We start from the raw sequence: 15,268 nt of genomic DNA on the forward strand, positions 1-15,268 counted from the left end.
GCAAAAACTGTTTATTCCAGTACTGCTTACCAGGTTTTATTGTGGTCTCTGGTCTTGTTCTGTCTAATATGGGACAACCACAGCAAACAAAACTATAAAACTGTACTGAAAAAAAGAAAAAAAGGGTTGCTAAAAAGATTGATAGCAAAATCACAATACTCCATTCCTGAATATAAATTGTGACTATAACCCACAAAAGAACAAAAGGCATTCTTGTAGGAATTCAACTGAGGAATTACTCTAGTAGGAGAGTAATCATTCTTGTCTGTAGTCCTCAATTAGCGTTAACTGTAAGAAAAAGCTTATTAGGAAAATTTAAATTTTAAAGTCCCCCTGTGCAAGCATATCTGAATTCCCAGAAGCTAGTTATAGTGCAAAGTGTATTAATTAAAATACTGCTTTGGGAGATCCTTCTTTATCCAGTGTTCATTATTAACATGAAAGATAGTGGAAAGGTTTTGATTTTTTATAAAGATTTTAGTCGTTGTGACAGGGATTCAAATGGTGAAAAAGAGCATTTGAAATGTTAATGAAATTCGGATCATTTTACAGGACTTAGTCATTTTTTGACACTTCTGCCCTAAACGAATGATCTGCACAGCTTTGCAAAAACAAAGGGCAAGGTATTGTCAAAACTCTGGATCCTGGAGTCATTTTCTAAAGTGACTAAAGATTTGGAACAGTACAGTGTAGGGATTTTTCTATATTGATATATACAGGAAGCCACATTTATTCAATAGTTCCTCTTGGCCTGTCTAAACTGCTTGTAAAATTCATAGCCCATTTCCCAGAGCAGCCCCCACTTACCTGGAGGGACTGCTGGGCATATGATTATTTGGTAAATGTCAGAGTTCTTTTAGCATTGCATTTTACTAAATACGCCCTGTGATCAATATGCACCTTTCAGATGAGCAAAATCCAGGTATCTCTCACACGTGAAGGTTTACATGACAAACAGGGCTTACACATAGGAAATGAGTCGAGTTTATTGTTGCCAGTCAGGCTGTGCCAGTCATAAACATCTGCCAGTCATAAGCAGGCAAAGAGACAACTTTATGTCTCAGTAATACACCTGGGATCTGTGAGGACAGTCCTCCAGTTCTTCTGCAAGAGGCCTTGACAGATTATGGCAGAAAGATTTGGTGTCACTGCTTCCCTAAGTTTTGAAATTCAGGACCCTTTCAAATCTTAGCCCATGATTCCATGTCTCTAGGCACTTTTGAAAATGCTGACTTACCCAACCAACGATCCAGACTAAGTTGTAACTTTTGGCTATGCCCACAAACCATAGGGAAAATGTGTTTTTTTAATTTATCACAAACTCATAATTTATTTCTTGTAACTTATCCCTGTGGGCAAACTCCTCTTTTTTACCAACAGAAAATGAAAAACTTTCCCTTTACTGGCCAGCAGAAGGAGGCCTGAGTATTTTTGGAAACTGTGTCAATGTTAGGCAGCCTCTCTATACACCTGCTTAATGTCTGACCATACCTCAGATTAACTTTTACCTCTCTTCTTTGGAATTCCTTCTGGAGTTTGGGCACAGGTAGGTGTGGTTGTGCTAGTGTTTGTATTCCAATTCTTTGAAAGTTTGAGTAAGAAAGATGTGGCTTTTGCATTTAGGGCTGTTTTTTCCTGATTCTTCTCAGAGACACTCAGGACTCTGAACAGTAGATGTTCAGACTGCATTACTTTTTAGAGGCAAAAATTTCTATCATCATTGCTGGCTCTGCAAAACAACTGATATGGAAGAGAAGCTAAATATATACTGGTGCCTACAGGCTTACCATAGCATAGCAAATGTAACCTAAAATGTATTAGTAGAAATATTCCCAGCAGAGGCAAAGAAGTCTAAGTGATGCAGTAAGATCACCTCTCAGGGACACTTTAAGATTCTGATCACTCGTGAAATATGAACTAACATGGAATAGGCCCAATAAAGGGTACCATGGTGGCTATGGAAATGGAAAGCATAGTTTCTGAAGACAGTTCAGAAGAGCTCTACTTTGTTTAGGCTAATGTGCCAGTTTGGCCAAATTTAGAAATACATCCTCTGAGAGAAGGCAGGTTACAAACCACCCCTCCCTCACCAGGTTTGAGAAAAAAAACTTTTTCCTCGAAGGAAAGTGAAAGAGATAAAAACTATTTATTTAACAAATACACAGGAAAAAGATACTAATGCTAAATAATGAAACCTCTCACTGTAGAGAGAAAACCTGGGAAAGTTTCAGAGTCCTTCCATAGATCTCTCTGTCCTCCTCCTTGGAGCTAGGACACTGAGGGCCCACCTCCAGGGCCAAGGCCTCGGTGGAAATTCCTCCCAATGTATTCTGATGTTGAAACAGTCCAGCAGAGAGGAAGGGAAAAAAAATGAAGTCCCAGGAAAACAAAAGTTCAACTCTCCATCTCTCTCTGGAGAAAAAGAAAGCCGAAAACTGGCTGGAAAGCAAGCTGCTTCCTCCCGCTCCTGCCGCTGCAGAAGCAGACAGGTTTTATCTCTGTGTCCTTGGAACATGAAAACAAACTGCTTTGAAAAAGTACACTTTTCTCTCTCCCTTCTCAGGCCCAGTTTAAAGGCATAGAAATGCACATATACTAATTCCTGGGCATAGTGCAGCAATAGGGAGTACAACATCAAGTCACCCCAAGACAGCTAACAAGCCAAATACTGAAACAGAATGGATGTTAATTCCCTATAAATGCATCAAAGAGGTAAACAATAAAATATGTAAGCCAGAAATAAATGTTGGCACAAGCATACATGGTGCTAAGTAGCAACTGCCAAATTTAGCATATGGTTTGGAAAAAAAAATCCTAAATGTTAGAGGAATGTCATTGCATCAAAGCCATGAGTTTGGCATGGTAGTTCTACAGAAGGAAAATACAGGCTTGGGGTTTTTTTCAGTATGAAGGCAAATTTATGAAGGCATTCATGTAATACAGTGGCTATGATCACGGAGGACTAGTCCCCTATTCCCCACACAGACAATACAGTTAAAAGACAGCTACTTTTCAGCATCAGGAGTCCTTTAAAGTATGCTGTCCATGGTAATAGGTGCACAACAAATGTTCAGATACCAGCCACAAGAGCCAGAAGAATCTTTTAGCTCTGCAGCAGAATCCTACTCTGAGGCAGGTATTGACTATTTACTTGTCTCTCACCCTGGAACAGACGATACATTTGGCCAAGCAGACCCCATACACCTTATCAACTACAGAGACAAATCTCTATAAACTGTGCTGGGGAGTTGACAGGTACCTCAGGTGTGAACACCGCATTGTAGACACTTAAAGGTGGGTGACCTGAAGTTTTTACTTTTACTGTGACATGCCACAGTTTTTAACATAAATAACCTCAAATTTCAAAGAGAAACAATAAACTCCAAACCAAATCAAATACACCTCCAACATGAAACCCTTCACTAAACTGAGAACATCTTCTCCTCTGGTTTTGAATTTGCAATCCACATATGGAAATAGCATGAAAGGAAGTGCACTTCTGGTACACTATCCTAATGGTTAGCTTATCAGCAAATGCTTGCTAGCTATAGGCTTATTTAAGTTCTGTGTAAAAGATGTAAAGGATTGTTTGCAAAGTTTAGAACTCTGCAACTTGGCAGCAAACTAGTTACTTCTGGCATGGTCTGTAACTTTATAAGCATAAACTCTAGAGACCAAAGGCAAATCTGAAATGTACTTTTACTAAATTAGCTAGAAAAATTGCAGCTACAATTACCATACATATCCAAGTTTTGGTCTCAAATGATGATTTTAATAATATATTAATCATTATTTACATACTGGCTGTTTGGCATGCAGCATCTGGATCTATTTGTTCCATGCTAAGGGGATGCAGAGAAAACAACATGACCATAATCTCCAATTTAATGTAGTTTTTAAGTATTGTTTCTTTGGGTTGCATTCACAGATGTGCAGTGAATCTGTATCAACCAACTTGCCTAGCACAAGAAGAGAAATTATTTGCATGTGCCTGTAAAGACAGCAGTAATTTCTATAAGATTTATTGTAGTTTAGAAAAACTTTATTAGTTGCTCATGGCATGTTGCCACAAGAAAGACAAATAAAAGATCTTAAGAATTAATTTTAAAATAATGTCTTGAAGAAAGAAATACTGAAATGTTTTGGTTGCTAAAAATGTAGAGACCTTTTGTAAAAGGAACAGTGGAATTTCAATATGTATCAAGAATTATTTAAATTCATTAGCCAACGTCAATTTAGTAGCACTATTTCCCAAAAACATCCATTATTCAAATGTTACCCTGTAGCAGGAGATTACCTCAAGATACTAATCTTATATTAGCATCTTTTTCAGTTAAGAAAATAACAGGAGGAAAAAAGGGTGGGGGAATCCTTTGTCTGCAATTATTTTCAGGACACGAACCTGAAAACAATTTTTTTGTGGTTTTCCTGTAGTTGTCCTGGTTTTCCCATAAGCAGGGGGACACCCAATATGGCCACACATCAGCACCCATCTGTTCAGCTACTGGGTGCTGAGGGTGGAGGGTCCCTGGCACCATCCCAGCTGCTGCCCATATCCATCCAGAGACTGAAGGCTCAGATGCTTTGTCGACTGCATGGTCATTTCTCGTTATGTGCTTCGCTTTGGTCTTCATGTCCAGGGAGGTCGTGGAGTCTTGCTCTCTGGAGACATTCAAAATCCACCTGGACTCGTTCCTCTGTCACCTGCTCCAGGTGCCCCTGCCTTGGCAGGGGTTGGAACTGGATGATCCCCAGAGGTCCCTTCCAACCGTAATGATTCTGTGATCCTGTGTTTCATGTACAAGCGCTGCTCTTGGAAGGAGATCCTGATCACAGCATAACCTCAACGTATGGGCTTCAGGACCCGTCAGATCGCACCTGACTCAGGATAAGCCTGGTTTTTGCCGGGAGATGCCCAGACCTGGTGCCCTGCTCCCTTGGGAAGACCCAACCAGGGGCGCAGCCTAAGGGCGGGTGACACCGCCCGGGCCCGGCGAGGCGGAGCGAGGTTGTGACCCCCGGCAACGGGCGGCTACCAGGGGCCGCCGGGTTCCGGGCGGGTGGGGCGCGGTCGGGACGCCGAGGCAGAGCGGGCAGAGCGGCCGGGCAGAGCGGGCGGGCCGGGCAGAGCGGGCGGGCCGGGCGGGCCGAGCGGGCGGGCCGGGCGGGGCGAAGGGCGCGGGCAGGGCGGGGCGGCGGTGCCGGGGAGCAGAGGCCGCCCGCCCCGGGGCTGTGGCCGCCCGCCCGCCCGGCCAATGGGAGCGGCGGATGTTGGCGGGCCGGGAGGTGGCGGCGTTGCCACAGCAGCGGCGGTCGGAAACCGAGCCCAGCCCGAGCCGGCGGTCGGGGCGCGCCATGGAGGGGCTGGAAGGTGAGAGGCGGCGGCAGGGCCGGGGCAGCCGACGCGCGCCCGGGCCGAGGCGGGTGTGTGCTTCGTGTTGCGGCTGGGGCGTGCTCCGGCGGTAGCGGCGGCGGGAGCCGGGGCCCGGGCACCGCCTTCCCCGTTCCCGGAGCCCTGCGGCCGGGAGTGCTGGGGGGCGGCGGCGCTGAGGCGGGCGAGCGCCGTGGGACGGGGCAGGGAACAAAGGCGGGAGGCAGCGGCCCCTGTGCGGAGCCCGCGGGGCCGGGCGGCGGCAGGACCGGGCTGCCCGCGCTTTGTCTCGGGCGCTGCTCGGCTCCCGCACCGAGCCCCGCCGGCCCCTCCCTGCGGCGGCCGCGCTCCGAGCCCGCTCGCCGGGGCCCCTGCGGGCGGGGTGCGGCGCAGCGTGCGGGCATCTTTGCCAGGAGCCCTTTTTTTGTGGTAACAGATGGCTAAGGTGGGTGTTAAGATCCTCTTATCATGCTAGGGAAATGTTCAGTGCGGTGAAGAAAACTGGGTATGAATTTGCTGACAGGGTATTTGCAACTTTATCCTGTGCCCTTTGAATTAATGAAAATATCCTTGCTCTCCGATGCTCATCATTTTCATCGATGATGTTACCCATCATAACATAGATACCAGCTTGGAATTCATGAAGTTACAGCTTGCAATCTGAGCGTTTTGGTAGGCCTGTCAGTACTGCGTTTTGCGTGCTGCTTTAACCGTACTACTTAAAAAAATAGAGACCTGTTCCGAGAAACTATACAACACAGTCATTAAGTCTTCCGTGCTCTACTTCTCTAGAGGTAACTGAGTGCCTAAAAAGGAGTAAGCACAAACTAGTCTCTGTTCTTTATCCCTTCTAGAACAGTTGAAGTAGTGAAGTGATTTTCACAGAATACCTGTGTTCTGTTTTTAGTAGATTTTACAGTAATCAGACCCTAATCTTGTGCCTAGTGACTTCAGCAAGACTCTTAAATTTGGACATAATTTGGCATTAAAATCCCAAGCGATTTCTTTTATTCACTTGGCTTTCTTTGCTGCCTGTTAATGCCTTTGAAATTTGAAAGGTGGTGTCCAGTGTTTATCAAATAATGCCTTGTCAGGCATTCCAGCTCTCAGGACAATTGTATGTTACCTCTCCAAAAGGGGAGAGTTTGCCTTAATTTTGAGTAAGCTATGTGTTTGCATTTGAGACTGTACATCATCTGCAGTCTATCTATCAATTGATTTGGCTGTGTGCTAATTTACCAAGGCCAGCTATGCTTGCTGTGTTGTGTAAGCTCTAGCACCTTCATTACAGAGGATAGGAGGAAAGTAGATGTACAGATAACAGCAGAATGCTGAAAAAACTTGTGATTTTTTTCAATAAAATTTGTCCAGTTTCTGACTTTGTTGGAAATGGTTTATATCTTGTTTGTTTTTCAGAAGGTACTGGAAGTGGAGGGAGGAAGAACTGCTAAATAGGTGAAATCTCATGTTTTACTGAACCTTTTCTTGCAAGTACTTTCAAAAGCTAGAGCTGAACACTAGAGATTAATTTCAGAATACCACAGAAAATAAGTCATGTCTAAAACTCCTGTTGTCCTTGCCTTGAGAACACTCATATCTCACACTGTTATCCAGCATCCTTGAATGCAAAAGTTCTTGAAACTGAAAAACAATTTTCTACATTTTTATGGGTCATTTTGTGCCATGTTTTTATTTTTTAAAAACTGCAACAAAATAAAATACTTCCCATTCTGCTTCCAAATATTTGAAGCAAGTGGGTTTGCTTTTATTTAGTTTTTCAGTTGAGGCTGTCTCTCTTCATGCATATTAGCTTAGGCTCAGATTAAGTTTTTGTAGAAAGGTCAGCGTAGGACAGAAAAAATGTAGGCAAAGCCAATGATAATAATAAGTTATTTCATTGGGTATTATGTTTTTATTCAGTCATTGCTCCATTGGCAACCCAGAATAGCCTTACTGGTTGCCATCTTTGATTAAATTTGTGTTTGGATGCACAATTGCAGTGTCATACCCATCTGACATAGAAGTATGGGCAGCTTCTGAAATCTGGCTCAGCATGCTGCCTCGTTATATTAGTGCTTAGTAAAATCATTTCCCAGAGCTGACTGGTGCAGTAGGTGCTTGGCACCTGTGTGTGCGAGGGACATGGTTGTGGGGAAGGGCAGGACTTATCTGTTGACAGCAGTCTCTTGCTATGTCTATGACTGTCTCAGACCCCCTCAGCTCAAGATGCTAGTCCGGGACTTTCCAGCCTCAGAATCTGGTGCTTTTGCTTTGCTGAAGCTCAGCATTATAGATGAAAGATCTGTTTTATTTTGGTTTATATAAGCGTGCTCTTAATAAGAAAGAACTCTACCCAGTTTATAATGATCCTTTCCAGAAAGTGGAGAGATGAATATGTAATACTTGGCATGTGGAGCTGCATTAATGACATTTTAAACGCTAAATAATATTTTCAGTGTTGCAGTTGCATTTTCTCACTCTGCGCAAGTTTAAATGTTTTGTGAAATGGCAAAGTAGGTTTCTGTGTCACTTAAAAGTTTCTTCTAAAATTTACTTTTGTTGCTCCTTTAAAGCTGTTGCTTTAATATTTTATTTTTTTTATCAGTATTGTTATATTACTAGATTGAGTCAAATTTGTACCTTTAAAGTTTTGTAAAAGTAATGAGTGCATGCTTGTCATTACAGGTGACAAATCTGATATTAAGTCTAAAGTCACTAGCATTTGTTACTTCGTAGTCTGTGTACTGTTTAGCTGTTTTTCAATTTTCGTTTAATTTACTGATGAAAATAGAGCAATAGGCTGGCTCTGTCTGAAAATGTAGTGATCTCTAAGGTGAGCTTAAAAATCCGTTCATGAGTAGTTCACCATGTGCTGAATTTCAGGACCGTTTTTGATGGATCAACATGTTCTTGTTGCTTTCGCTGCTGGATGTCAAGAAAAAAAGCTGTCACACTGGCGTGTTTGTTGCTCTCTGTTTTGCTTGATCGAGATGGAGCCAAGCACTGAATTCCTGACTTCATTTAAGCCAGAACAGTCCAGTGGTGGTGTTTGATCGGCTTCTCTCCAGTCTGTTTTTTCTGGGAGGATGCCGACAACAGCTGCTTGAGCCAGCTAAATGCCGCTTCCCACACTTGTTCACAGCCCATCCCAGCCTAAGGAATAAGGGGCAGAGGGGCAGCTGTGCCCGAGGGCAGAAGTCCAGTTCTCTGTGGTAGGTAACAGCAGGGCTTGCCCAGCCCCACGCTCGAGCAGCCAGGGAAGTCTGGTTGCGATGGGAAGGGGATGGGTGGCTGCTTGTTGAGGAAGTAGCCTGCAGTGTCAAACCCTTGCGGATCTGCGTAGGGACTACTGCGATTAAGCATGTGCACTCTGAACAGCCTGGGTGTGTCCTCGAGGTCTCTCCGTACAGCATCGTCTGCTGAGAGCTGGGGTCTGTGCTGTGGTAGCGTTTGTCCCTGGACCCTGCCCTGGCATGCGGAATGTCTGAGAATGCCCTGCTCCACCCCTGACAGTGCAAGATTTCTCCTTTGGGGTTTAATGTTAGTAATGTGACTCTTGAGAGCAAGTGCTTATTCTTGCTTTGACAGAATTTCAGAATGCCCAGTCTTATTTTTTTCCTTAATAGCCTAGAAAATTATTGGATTTTAAAACAAAAATAATATTAACATGAGTGTTCTTTTCCCTTTAGAGTTGTCACTGGATCCATGCAGCAGCTTCCTTACTTTGGCAGCCATTTCCTTTAGCTCCAGTTGACTTCAGCTTTTTTTTTTTTTTTTTGAATACGTACATCTTTTGTCCAACAGAAGAAAAAATTCATTTTATTGTACACTGTTCTTAAATCAGCAACTGGGAAACTATTAAAGATGGAAATGCAAAACTAATATTATTGTATATTATTTTTAAGAAGTTATTTGTCTCTGTTAGCCGTTAAAACACAATGATAAATGTGACTTTGCACTGAACTGATCTTGCACTGGGCATACTTGCACCTCTGTTAAGTGAGCTCATTTTGACATTTAACACTCTTTAACTGCTAAATGTATTTACTCTTTTTAAAGCCGTCATGTTTTTATTTTTTTAATGAATGGTTATTTTACTTAAGGAAAAATCTTGAAAGCTGAGTTTAGGCTGGTAAGATATGGGGAAGTGCAGTACCAGAATATGTGGAATTCAGATTGATCAAATAGTGCTGCTTATTTGCCTTTGATTTAGTTGTGTTTCCATAGGCTTTGCAGGGCAAGGTTTCATAGATTTTTCTGGATGACTGTCATGACTGAGTGACTCTTTAGAATGCCTGCATTAATACTCAGTATGGGAACAAATGGGAGGAATTGGAGATCTGCACTCAGTTGCAGGGCTAGGATCTAGTTGGGATCATGTGTAGGTGGTAGGACAGCTCACAGGACTGCAGTGCTGTGGTGGATGAGTACAGGCTCTTCAGGAAGAACCAGCTGGACAGCAAGGGGGGAAGTTGCCCTTTATGTGGGAGAGCAGTGAGAATGCAACGGAGCTTTGCTTTAGAACCACCTGGGGGAGTATGAATCAGGGTTAGCAGGCAGACCAGTGTGGGAAAAGGTGTTGTGGCTGTCTGCTAAAAGCCACTTGATCAGAGGTCTCCCTCATAATTGGAGGGAGCCATGGATTCACAGGCCCTGGTCCTCATGAGAGACTTTAACCTCTGGAGAAACTAATATGCTGGAGGGACAAATCAGCAAGGCACAAGCAGCTAGGAGGCTTCTGGTATGCATGGATGACAAATTCCTGACCCAGGTGATCAAGGAGCTGAGAAGGGGAAGCAGTCCTGCAGTACTTCATGTGTACAGACATGTGAGATGTCAGCAGCCTTTCCTCCAGTGACTATAGGATGGTTGAATTCAGGATTCTGAGAGGAGGGAGCTGGGTACATAGCAGGACCGCAGCCCCAGAGTTCAGGAGAACAGGCTGAGACTTTAGGGATCTGCTTGCAAGAGTCCCATGAGATATGGCCATAGAGAGGAGTCCAGGAGAGCTGGTTACTTTTAAGGATGTATAATGTGACTGGCATGTTTTCATATTAAAAGTCATGCTTCATGGAAGGGAGGAAGGAAGGAAAGGACAGACAGTTGTAGTAAAGGGGAGTACACCATGATGTGAGTTGTGTGTGTGCTGCTGTTACAGTCATTCTTGACTGCTTGCAATTCATTTCTCAGTCACAAAAAAAACCTGTATAGAATCCTCCTCCAGGCTGTCACTTTGAGGCAATGGGTCTCGCCTTGATACGTTATTTTCAAGGAACTAAAACCAAACTCCCCATCATCAGACTCATTCATGTACAGTGCAATAACACATTTTTTGACAAATATAATGCATTTTCATTGTCAGGATGAAAAGCTGATATAAAAACGTGCAGAGGTACTATGAAAGTCTTTTCAACTCAAAGGAATGGATGCTACAGTGCTTTTTGTTGTCTTTTTGAAGCAGAAGTGACAGGTTCATACAAGATTGTCAATACAGGAGTAGAGAAGAATTCATGAGGCTTTCCTCTAAAATTGGGAGTAGATGGATAAAAGTAGATTGATTTACTATGTTAGACAATTGTGAAAACTTAGCTGCTTAAAAATTTCAAAGTATATGAATAGTTGAATACTAAGAGGCAGGGCTTGCTATGATTTCCTCTTCCTTTGTCTCGTTCATGCAAACTGCAGAATAGCAGAGGAGAAGGGATGTGCTTGGTGGGCTAAAACATACACGTCATCATTTATCAAGCAGACTTGACTGAAGTATGGCAAGTACTGCCTGTTGTTAAGAATTACAGTCAGTGTATTCGCCTGAGTTGCATTTGCATTTCAAAACTCCTTTTGGCAAACTAATGCAAATTTGCAAAACTTAGGTCATTATTGGAATACTTTTTTCCTACTTTGGTACATTCATATTTTCATTATGTTTTTTAATTCTCTTTCAAACTTCTTTTAAAAAATTAATGCTCTATATTGTTTTTGGCTGTTTAAAGAAATGTTCAAGGGTCTGTGCAACCTGGTCCAGTTGAAGGTGTTCCTACACATAGGAGGGGGGTTGGAACTAGATAATCTTCAAGGTCCCCTTCCAACCCAAACAATTCTATGATTCTGTGAAGTGTTCCCTACCTGTCTCACTGCATTGGTGTAATTTTTAGGTGGCTCTGATTTGCAGTATTTGCCATTAGTTAGGCTACAGTTATTTAATATGTTTATTAAAAAAGTATAATCCAGTCATTATTGATTATTGGACATACGTTAAAGACTGGGCAGACCTTAACCATATGCTGTGGCTTGCTGATACAGATTCTAACTAATGTGGGAAATGAACTGCATTTTTTATTGTACCATAAATATGTGCAACTCTTAAGTGAAAAATACCTTGCTTTTGGAGATGAGAATGGAGTTATGCTAAAAGCAATAAATACAGTTTTGCAAAAGAATTTGGCAAGTGCTCTTCAAGTGGAGGACTTTCAACAACTTTCAACACTTCGAGATTACTTACTGGCTTCAAACAGGTACCTAGTCCCAAGGCAGGGAATTGTACCAGCATGTTTCTGCACGTTTGAATTCAGAGAGGCTTGATGATTCTGATTATCACAGTTTTCTGGCCCAAATAGTTTAGTACTGTCACTGCTGTAGATAAATAAAAGATTTTGAAGGGCAGTCAGACAGATTTTACAGCATGACAAAATACTGTTATGAAGTGCAGTCTTGTTTCTGCAATTTATGTCTAAATGCACACACATACTTGGCTAGATAGAGCTCTCCAAAAGAGAAAAGTGTAACAAAACTTCAGTTATTAGCTGTTCAGCAATACTGAGGACTTCCTCTAGGTCTATTAACACAACTGCTTTATCTGTAAACATGGCAGCAAGAACAAGTGCTATGGCTGTGACTGTGTCCGATCGAACCTGTTTATATTGATGGGATCTACATGCTGTACTGAGATAGGTAGACTGAGAACTGTCAGCTTGCCCTTTCTGCTGTAAATCAATTGTGGTATTTGAATATGAGAGGAGAGGAAAAAAAGTTGTTGTTCCCTGGAAATCTAGGTTTCAAGGAAGTCTAAACTTATCTATAATATTGAAAGCACCTTGATACATCTTGAGACTGCCTGTATAGCTGTACTGTCAGACTTAGTGGTCCACTCAGACTTTACAGCTAAACTCTTAACTTCAAGATCAGAAAGTATAGGCAACTAGACTGTGACCATACTCAGAAGGAATGTGTGTAATAACTTGTGTAGGTACAAACCCAGTGATTTGGAAGTAGCGGGATGTGGGGTATGCCCAGCCCTTGCCCTGGAGGGATGTCTGCTGAGATAAAAGATTTCGCAATCGCCCAGCAGGACTCCCTGGAAGGGCAACCACTTCTTTGGTCACATCGAGAAAAGACAGACCCACAATCCTTTAGGAGACACTATGCAGATTTCGTCGTAACCCGTTGGTGTGTTCCCATCCCAGATCCCCCGTAACCCATTGGCCTTTATTGATCCCCTGTATCTCTATAAAAGCAAGCCCAATGGGCCCCTGTGAGAGAGAGGGTTCTCGTCCCTGGCCTTCCCTTCGCCGGAGGGGACCCACAATAAAACTACCTTCTGTGCGGAACCAGCCACACGAGCCTTCTTGTCTCTCTCTGGTCTGGCTTGGCCTGGAGGCTGCCCTGCAGAGCTGAGCTGGAATCACGAGCTGATAATCACTAAAGAGCTGACAGCTTCTGCAAGGGCTCCTCTGCCAGCAGCTGAGGGAAGACACCGGACCCCGGGAAGGCGATTCCTTTCGGGACCACCTCCCCGGACCGGTCACCTCTTCCTGGGTCAGAGCCGCGGACCCCATCACCAGCTGTAATATCGGGAGGAGGAGGAGGAGCCCTGACAGGGGCAGTTTATAAACACAAATGATAAGATTATTGTAATATATCCTGCTGCTTCCAGTCTGGTTGTTTAGGTCAGAAACCCAGCATCATACTAGGCTGTACACTTTGTTTTTATCTGAGACCTGGTCTCAGGCAGGCAGTAGAATAGGGTGTAAAGCTCTGTATCGTAGTTCTGTCATCACTTCCACTGAAATACCACTTCTGTGGTATTCACATAACATTTTTGATCATATTTATCTTTTCTCTAGATGTGTTTTGATTAGATAAGCAGTAGTAATTATTTCAATCCTTCTTCAAGTTAACTACATTCATGTTTAATACAAGCATCTAAACTGCTGGTGATTAGCGGTATTAAAGTTGGTAAAAAGGAGAAGAAGTGTACCTGCTGGATCTTGGGTTTCCTGTGGCTGTATAACCAAAATGATTTTAAAAAGAAGTCCTGCATTGTTGCTAAATTTACCGACTGAAGAAAATTGCCATGAAACTATCTTACTACCAGTTTCTATTCTCAGACCAATTTATCAAGCATATCTTCCTTCTGTTTCCTGATTTGAGTGTTTCTTTTTTTTAAACCTACTCCCCCCAGTGCATCCCAAATTAAAAACCACTTCGGTTAACATTTTTCAGGAAAAAAATTGCAATAGAGATCACACATGAATGTCTTTTTAAAAAATAAACAAAGCCAAAATTAACTCAATTGCAACTTTCACAATTTTATTCCCATGTCTTTCTTTTAATTTATCAGATTTTGTGTTATTTTAAGTTATCAGATAACATTGCTAACCCTTCTGTGAGGGAAGACTCATGGACTCCTAGAGAGAAATGTTAAGGTTTTGTGGTTTTGGTTTGTTAGTTTGGGTTTTTTGTTTTTTTTTTTTTTACTTTGAAAGTGAGGAAAATCACAGAGGAATTAAAAAGATGAAGGGGTAAGTATGCAAATATAAAGGACACTTGGCTTCCCATTTTCAACAAAACTTCAGGAACTTTCATTTTTTTAAATAACTTTCTTATGTGCTTTGGGTCAGTGATTTGTGTTACATGGGAGGGGTTGGCAGTAGAAATAGCTCTAGGCAAATGTGATTACCTGCCAGCCACAAGGGAGGGTAGGAATGCTGTGAGGAAATCCAGCTCTGTAACTGTAGCTGCACTAAGTGGTAATTGGCATTCTTTGTGCATTGATACGTCGTATGTAAATACTGCTTGTTCAGGTGAGCAACTACCAAGTCTGCTTCTTTTAATGTGGAATTTAAACACCAGCTCAAATTCTAGAGTTCAGTGAACACAGAAGAAAACTGTGGGGCATGTAGCTTCTTTTAAAAAGGCAGGTATTTGAATGAATTATCTTCTCAGCCAAATCCTTAATCATATACTGTATACCTTATTTCCAGATCACTAGTTCTGATTTATTTCAGCTAATTTGTTGAAGACACAGACAGTGTCACTTTGTGGGTTTGGGAAATGCCTCTCTCACTTGTTTCTGCAAAGCTGAGGGTTGTATTAGAATGATGTCATAAAAAGAAGTTGAACTCTTTAGCAGAAGTGAGTTTGCAGTGATGTAGGTTATCATTAGTAAGAGTGCTAGGGACTCTGAAGAATGAAGCCATGAAATAAACAAACAAATCTGTGCATGCCTGGTATTTTGGAGTGGAATAATTGAGAAAAGCTTACAACCATGGCTTCTTACCCTTCAGATCAGTGTTGAGGGCAGGTTCCCAGCTATCTAAGCTTTGTACCAGTGTTCATGTGCTCAGACTTGTGGATTTAATAAAACAGACCTATGGAAAAATTTTTGCACATGATTTTTTAAAAAAGACATTCAAAAAATACAGTTAAAAAATAAGTTCGTAGTAGATCTTCATAGCGTTCAAGTATAATTCAAATGCAAGAATAGAAGAAAACCAAGATTTATCTCCATGTTTTGCATTTTTCCTACTTCTCCTACTTGTGTACATCTAAATGCACAGATATTTAGGTGGCACAAAAGGAAGTTTGATTATGACTTTAAGTTGTAAAACTTGGCTACTG

At 42.3% G+C, this 15,268-nt stretch overlaps 1 protein-coding gene across 2 annotated transcripts in view; it reads left to right on the forward strand.

The window, feature by feature from the left end:
• Positions 1-5,229: 5,229 nt before the first annotated feature.
• ZC2HC1A (zinc finger C2HC-type containing 1A) overlaps positions 5,230-15,268 on the forward strand; it is a 35,976-nt gene continuing 25,937 nt past the window's right edge. Inside the window, exon 1 of one of the 2 annotated variants that reach the window (XM_032128039.1) lies at positions 5,230-5,371. In XM_032128039.1, the coding sequence (XP_031983930.1) occupies positions 5,269-5,371 (103 nt within the window). In that variant the 5' untranslated portion in view covers positions 5,230-5,268. The remainder of the gene's footprint in view (positions 5,372-15,268) is intronic. The other variant, XM_032128029.1, reaches the window with a different exon arrangement.

Source organism: Corvus moneduloides, chromosome 1 (genome assembly GCF_009650955.1).
Source record: "Corvus moneduloides isolate bCorMon1 chromosome 1, bCorMon1.pri, whole genome shotgun sequence".
Lineage (NCBI taxonomy): Eukaryota > Metazoa > Chordata > Aves > Passeriformes > Corvidae > Corvus > Corvus moneduloides.